This window comes from Plasmodium reichenowi, chromosome 10, assembly GCF_001601855.1.
Source record: "Plasmodium reichenowi strain SY57 chromosome 10, whole genome shotgun sequence".
NCBI lineage: Eukaryota > Apicomplexa > Aconoidasida > Haemosporida > Plasmodiidae > Plasmodium > Plasmodium reichenowi.
Window position 1 is genome coordinate 691,987 of NC_033655.1, and position 8,981 is coordinate 700,967.

At 22.1% G+C, this 8,981-nt stretch overlaps 1 protein-coding gene across 1 annotated transcript; it reads left to right on the forward strand.

Annotated features, from left to right (window-relative positions):
- Positions 1-1,075: 1,075 nt before the first annotated feature.
- Positions 1,076-8,780, forward strand: PRSY57_1018400 (eukaryotic translation initiation factor subunit eIF2A, putative; the record flags this gene model as incomplete). The annotated part of the gene is made up of 2 exons (XM_012907773.2): positions 1,076-8,383; positions 8,592-8,780. 2 exons carry the CDS (start codon positions 1,076-1,078, stop codon positions 8,778-8,780), a joined length of 7,497 nt encoding a protein of 2,498 aa, XP_012763227.2.
- Positions 8,781-8,981: the final 201 nt, after the last annotated feature.

An 8,981-nucleotide genomic window follows, 5' to 3' on the forward strand; every position in this document is an offset into this window, starting at 1 on the left:
TCCCTTTTTATTTTATTCTTCATGTAATATTAAAAAAGTATAAATATATATATATATATATATATATATATATATTATATAATATATTTTAATATGTATATTTATCTATTTGTTTTAAATCATTTTTTTAAACTTTTTAACACTTTCCATGTTACATATATATAATATATATAATATATTTGATTATATAAAATATTATAAAAATTACATTTATGTATATATATTTAAAGGTACATTATTTTTATTTTTTTAAATAAATACATATAATAATATATATATATATATATATATAATATATATATATGAACCCATGTGAACATTAAAATATTTTACATTTTTAAATGTTTTAGTGTTTCCTTTTCTTATTATCTTATCATATGTATATGATTATCTTTATTATCACAAACCTTTTTATTTTTAAAAGGTCATATGAGAAATAAAAAGTATATATATATTATATATATAATATATATATATATATATATATATATATATATATATATATATATATATATTATTTTATTATCCTTAAGAAGGGGAATATATATTGAACCTTCTATTTTATTTTTTTACATTTTTTGTTTTCCTTCCTGCTTTTTCTTTGTTTTTCTATTTTATTATATATATATATATATATATATATATATATATATATATAAGATATTATTTCAGAAGGTAGTAAAACTTTGATGAAAATTTTTTTAAATATTTAAAAATAGAAAGAAAACATAACATGCCTAATTTTCCATTGATCTATATTATATGGAAAAAGATATATATGTAAAAAGATATATATGTAAAAAGATATATATGAAAAAAGATATATATGTAAGAATATATATATATATATATATTTATGTATATATCTTACATATTTTATTACATTTTTATTACATAACTTCGTTTAATATGTAAAATATACAAAGTGTAAGCGCATAATATTAAATATTATATATATATATATATATATATATATGTATGTATGTATGTATGTATGTATGTATGTATGTGTTGAGCTTATAAGTTATTTTCCTCATATATTATTATTTGTTTAAAAAAAAAAAAAAAAAAAAAGATGAGCGAACTCCTTATAAGATCAAAGAGTGGTGTTAAATTATATGAGTTTAAGAAATTAGAAAATTTGTATGAAAGTAACATTATATTTGAATATGAGGGATGTATCCATGATGCAATATGGTCATATGACGGTAATTCGTTTTTACTTTTACATTCCATAGAAGGTTTATTATTAATTAGTAATTATGAAGAGAAAAAGAAAAGAAAGATTGAAAAGATTGCTTGTATAGATAAATATAAGGAATTGTTTGATAATGAAAATATAAAATTAATTAAACATGTTCAGTGGTCTCCCAATAATAGATTTATAGTTTTTTTTTTTCCATATGAAGAAGAGAAACATAATAAATTAGGGAATCTGCTAGTATGGAATGTAAAAGATAGGAATATATTATGTTCATTTAAAATTAAAAAAAAGAGTTGTAGTAATTGGCCCGTAATTAATTTTACGAATGATGATAATTATTTCTTTTTACAAAAAAAAACAGATATTTATATATACGACACATTAAAATTAATACAAGATCATGATAATATAACATATCTTCATAATAACGATATACCTTTAAATTATATCTATACGTGGAATCAGCCAAACGTGTTAGCAATATATATGTCTTCTTATATGAGTGATGATAAATGTCGATTTTTTATAGTACATACGAAAAATAATTTTTTGGGAGATGTGTACATATTTAAAATTAAAGGATTGAGCAATAGTAAAATGGTTAGTTATAATGTTAGGGAGGATAAAGAGAAGGCCGACGAAAAAAAAAATGTAGACGACAAACATGTAGATGAAATAAATGTAAAGGACAAACATGTAGATGACAAAAATGTAAAGGACAAACATGTAGATGAAATAAATGTAAATGAAATAATTGTAGATGAAATAAATGTAAAGGACATAGGAGGAGAGATTAATGTAGATAACAATATATCATATATAAAAGATCCATCATGTGTTGAAAAAATAAAAATTGAATTACTTATTAGAAAAAGCTTCGATAATTTAGACGCCCTAACGTGCCTGTGGTCAATCAGTGGTAAGTATTTAATCTTTTTAGTAAATACAAACGATACTACAAATAAATCGTATGGATATTTAAGCAATTGTTATTTTTGCTCATTAGTTTCTAAAAATATACATATAAAAAGAATTAACGAACAGGTTGCTCAAGATGTAAAATGGAGTAATATAAAAGATGAATTTTTAATTATAGAAGGCAAGTCAGATAATATCATTTTATTATATGATCATGATTTAAATATAAAATGTAAAATTTATTCACAATATAAAAATACCATAAAATGGGGACCTTTTGGTAATATGATTGCTTTAGGTGGTTTTGGTAATCTAGCAGGAGATATTAATTTTTATTATAAAGAAATAGATAATAGTGTATCTATAATTAAAAAATATAGAGAAGCATGTACTGTTCTTTGTGATTGGTCCTATGATGGTACATTATTTATGACAGCTTCGACATATCCAAGAATGAAAGTAGAAAATGTCTTTAAAATATATACTTATGAAGGTACCCTAGTTAATAGTTATAATTTTAATGAATTGTATGATGTCAAATGGAAAAAGGCTTTACCAGGTTTCTTTAAGCAACCAGCAAAACCGCAGCCCAATTTATTAGATAGTTGTAATAAAAAAAGTGTCTACAAAATAAAGAACCTAGATCATCTTTTGAATATTACTCAGAATAATACAATCATAAATAATAATAATAATAATATGAATGGAATAAATAGTAGTATTCATATGAATACTATAAATAGTAATATCCACATGAATGGTATAAATAATATTAACGTTGGAATGTCTTATGTAAACAACATGAACAATAAAATGATGAACAATAATAATAATAATAATAATAATAATAATAATAATAATAATAACCTTACAAATCCTACTAGTTATTCATTTGATGTATATGATGAAAATAATATAAATGTAAATGTAAATATAAATGAAGTACTTGAAAAGGATAAGACAAAAACAAACAAAAGTATGGCCGGTACAACCAGCACATCGTTATCTAATTTAACAAGCAATTTGTTAAACGGGCATAGGAAAAAAAAAACGGAGAAAGTAAAAAATGCTTACGACTGGGATGTTGATTGGAGAAAAAAAAAAAGCATGGGTATCATGAATAATGTGATGAACATGAACAATGTGATGAACATGAACAATGTGATGAACATGAATAATGTGATGAACATGAACAATGTGATGAACATGAACAATGTGATGAACATGAACAATGCGATGAACATGAACAATGTGATGAACATGAATAATGTGATGAATACGAATAATATGATGAACACAAATAATATGATAAACACAAATAATATGATAAACACAAATAATATGATAAACACAAATAATATGATAAACACAAATAATATTGATATGAATCAACGAGACAATTATATCGCCAGTGAACAAACAACACAAGATGACAAAAATCTGACGCTTAAGAACGATAAAGTTTTGAATAGTAACCTAAACAGTAGTAATAAAAATATAAACGTAATGTTGGACAACATCAGAAGTAGAGATAATTCTGAGAACGGAATAATAATCTTACAAAATAAGTTAAACAATTATCATGACAAGGCTAATATAAATGATAATATGAATAAGGATGAACATGTTGTTGAAGAAAAGAAGAAACCCAAAAAAAAAAAAAAAGAAAAGGAAAAAAAAGAAGATCAGGAAAAGGGAAAAGATAAAGATAAAGAAAAAAAAGAAGACCATGAAAAGGGAAAAGATAAAGATAAAGAAAAAAAAGAAGAAATGAATAATGAGAAATATAACACACCTGAGCAACCCATTAAAATAAATAATAACAATATGAATGATGTCAATATTAATGAAGATGATAAATTATATAGCAACTCCAAACCTACAAAAGAACAAAATAAGTTACAAGAGATGGGACATATAAAAACTATATCATTAGACGACATAAATAAAAATAAAGGAAAAGATAATCAAACAAATGAAATAAAAAAAGATATAAAGGATAAGGAAAAGAATATAGCAAATATTAATATGAATACAAATGAGGATAAGGATAAGGATAAGGAAAAAAATACAACAAATGAAATAAAAAAAGATATAAAGGATAAGGAAAAGAATATAGCAAATATTAATATGAATACAAATGAGGATAAGGATAAGGATAAGGAAAAAAATACAGAAAGGGTTGATAGTAATATGAATGAAGAAAAGGATCAAGATAAAAAAAAAAAGAAAGAAAATAAAAATAAAAAATCAAAAAAGAAAAAGAATGACAATAATAATGTGGATGTTGTATATAATGATAATGTACCCAAGGATAAGACATACAATGATGATGATAATAATAATAATAATAATAATAATAATAATAATAATAATAAAGAAGTAGAGAAAAATAATTCTTCTGCAGGTTCGAATAGTTTTTCAAACATATTATTAAAAATAATAAAATATAAAAATGATACAAATAATACAAATAATACAAATAATGCAAATAATACAAATAATACAAATAATACAAATGATACAAATAATACATATGATAACAATCAATGTCATATAAAGAAAAATATGAACGAAGAATTAAATAAAGACTTAGATTATATGAAAAGACAAATAAATATACCAAATCCAAAACACATCATGAACAACATCAATAATAATGGTACAGGTGTCGAACATATGAGTGATATATCCACATTAAATTGTAATAAAAAAAATAATGACATGGCCATAAGAATATCCAATCAATATAATAATGAAAATATAAAAATGTATACTAATAAAAATATACCATTATATGGTGATGAATTTTTAAAAGATATTAAAAATGGAAAATATAATATCAGTGATATGAATATAACAAAAGATATGATGATAAATAATATGAAGAATAATATGATGTTAAATCATGTTTTAAAAAATAATGATATGAAAAATAATACAATAGGAGAAAATAATAATAATAATAATAATATGTTTAATACAATGAATATATCGAATATTAACGATATACAAAGTATTAATACACTTAATAATATCGTATTAGAAAATGCTTTATTAAGAAACGAATTACCAATATATCAAAGTAAAGGCAAAGACAATGAAAATGGGATCAGCAGGAATAACACAAATGATAACATGAATAGTATTAATAGTATTAATAGTATGAATAGTATGAATAGTATGAATTGTATGAATAGTATGAATAGTGTTAATAGTATGCACAACGTACATAACAATGTGCCGTCCAAGGAAAATTTAATAAACATATTTAAAAAAATTTTACCACATGCTAAAGTTAATATTGTAGGAAATAACAATAATAATATAGATAACAGAAATTCGACGAAGAGCCTTGATTCGTATAATATGTATGACACCCAAAACAACTCAAGTTTGAATAGGGGGGGGATGCATCAAAGTTTTAAGAGACAAGATAGTTTTAATTATTCTTATAAAGAAGGTAATAACAATAATATTGATAACAATAATAAAAATATGTTTAATGAATATTCAAGAGAACATTTAATAAAAGAAATGATGTTAAAAAAATATCTTATGAATAATAAAGAATATGATAATATTAATAATTTTAGTTTAATTAAACTTGATGATATACAATCTATACAGAAGAAGGTAGAAATTAATAATAAGTTTAATGTTGATGGTGTTAATAATAATATTGATAATGTGGATTATATGAATAATCAACAATATGATATGCCACAGAACCTAAAAAATCAACTTGATAATCTAGACTTTTTTGAATTATTAAAATGTTATCATTCTTTAAATATACAACAAATCCAAATAAAATTATATTGGATATATTACAAAATACAAATGTTTGAACAAAGTAATTTAATATCATGTCATACTAAAGATATGAAAATATTATATAAATTAAAAGAAATTAAACATATATTAGAATATACAAATCATTTATTAAAAGATCATTTTATAAAAAATAAAGAAAAATATCAATCCTTATTACAACAATTTATAATAATATTAAAACATCATGATAATTTATATCTACAGAAAAGAGAGAAACTTATAACAGACCATTATGATAAACAAAATGTTGTACATTTTATATGTAACATAGAAAAATTCATAGAAAAAAATATGAATCTAACGGATACTTTTTTTATATCTTCAAATTTACATTCTGTACCTTCCAAAACAATTAATAATAAATTAGGAACAGCAAATAGTCTTATTAATGAAAATAGAAACAATATAAAAAATAATGATCATCATCATACAAGAGGAAACCAAAAGATAATAGATAATTTTAATAATATCGATATAAACAAAATAAATGATAATAAATATGTACAAAATAAATATTATGATCACAATGTATCCAATAATTATATTTATCATCAAAATGTATCGAATAATAATAATAATATGAACGATTTAAATCAAAATCTGGAATTTCAAAAAAAATTTATTGTTCATAAAATGAATGATTATTTTAAAAATATGAACGCTACAAATGAACAAAAAAAAATTTTTTTAAACAAAATGAATTTAACAGAAGAACAAAAAATATTTTTCTTAAAAAACCTAAATATAAAAGATGAAGAATTCATAGAACCTAATAATACCAAACAGGCTTTCGCAAACTGTATTAATAATAATAAAATAAAAAATATAGACGAAAAAGAAAAAAAAGACAAAACAAACAAAACAAACAAAACAAACAAAACAAGTCAAATAAAACAAACAAGTCAAACGAATCAAACAAGTCAAACAAATCAAACAAGTCAAACAAATCAAACAAATCAAACAAGTCAAACAAATCAAACAAATCAAACAAGTCAAACAAATCAAACAAATCAAACAAATCAAACAGACAAAAAAGGAGGGGATACTTATATTGATACTCCTTACTCTAGATCAAGTTATTTTTCTATAAATGATCCAAATGCTGATAAGACTAAAGAGAATATAAAAAAAAATAATGAACAGACTGATCATAATGAAGATGCTATAGGAGGCTCTCCTTTGCTCAAACTTATAAATAAATCCCATGGGCAGAGAGTTGAAAATAATATTAATAGTATGAATAATATAAACAATATGAACAATTTAAACCATATGAACCTTATGAATAACATTAACTATTTTAATAATCGGCTTGACGATAGCCAAGGTGTAGAAAATGAACAATCAAAATGGCTATCGCAGAAGAATGTTCTACTCAATATTTTAAAAAAAAAACATAAAAAATTAAAAGACGACAATAATGTAGTTGTGTCAAACTCAAATGAAGAAAATTATATGAAAAATATAAAAAACGAGTTAAATAAAGATATGAACACTTTTCAATTTAATAATATCCCAGAAAATATTTTAGAAAAATTAAAAAATATAATTCATATGAGTAATAAGGATGGAACAGATTTACAAAACCATCAAGCAGATCTAATAAATTATATTTACCAAAATAAACAAATGGATGGTATTTTACACTCTTTTACAAATTGTAATGATATTAATGAACAAGCAAAAAGTAACGTGAATCAAACAAAAGATAAATTGAAGAATATAAATAATCTTAACACACATTCCGGAATATTAGAAGAACAAAATAATACACATTTACATCTCTACGCACAACAACAAAGAAATTTACGAAATCTAATGAATACAAATGAGGGAGACACAAATATACCTAATCTTACTCAAAATAAAAATCATATAAATAGTAATACGTCCTTTTTGAACACTGGCAATGATGAAAATAATAACAAAAATGTGAATGAATTTATTCGTATCATGAATAATGAATGTATGTTAAATTTACAAAAAAAAAATTTAAACAACATCAATCCATTAAATAATAATAACAACAATAGTAATAATAATAATAATAAAACATTAGTGGCAATGAAAAATATTGTAGAGGAAAAAAAACAAACAATTATAGATAATGATACAAATATAATATCAAACCATTTTTTGACAAATGAACATCAAGGTAAAGGTGATACTACCAAAACATTTTATATAAATAAGAAGAATCAAAACGTATTATCTCAATCCTTAAATAATCAAACTGCTGTTGTTAACAAAGGAATTTCAAATAAGCATAAAACAAACAATATTGTGAGTAATAAAAATTTGAATAGTTCATTAGATAAAAAAAATGTACAACAAAGCAATATGCTAGAATTAGAAGATACCAAAAGACCAGATGCTCTAAGAGATAAATGTTGGCAATATGTGGATCCTAAGGGGGTAGTGCAAGTAAGAACAAAAAAAAATATATAAAATAATAAGATGTAATATATAAAATAATAATATGTAATATATAAAATAATAATATGCAATATATAAAATAATAATATGTAATATATAAAATAATAATTTGTAATATATAAAATAATAATATGTAATATATATATATATATATATATGTTGATTTATTTATTTATTTATTATTTTTATTTTCTAGGGTCCGTTTTATTTAGATGAAATGCGTGTATGGAGCGAAATGGGATATTTCGAACCCATGTTGCCTGTACGATGTTGTGATTCAGATCGTTTCGTAGCTCTAAACAAACTCTTCCCACCTCCTTTAAAACCTTTTACTGTCGTCCCAAAACCTCAACCAGTATTACAATGGGAAGAAGAATTGTTGTAAAATTATAAAAACAAATAATCACCTATTACTTTCGTCAATTTTGAAATAAAACAAAAACATATATATGTATGTATATATATATATATATATATATATATATATATAGAGAGAGAGAGAGAGAGAGTGAGAGAGTGAGAGTGAGAGAGTGAGAGCTTATTTCTTATGTACATGAACCAAAATTAATGTTTTTTTTTTTTTTTT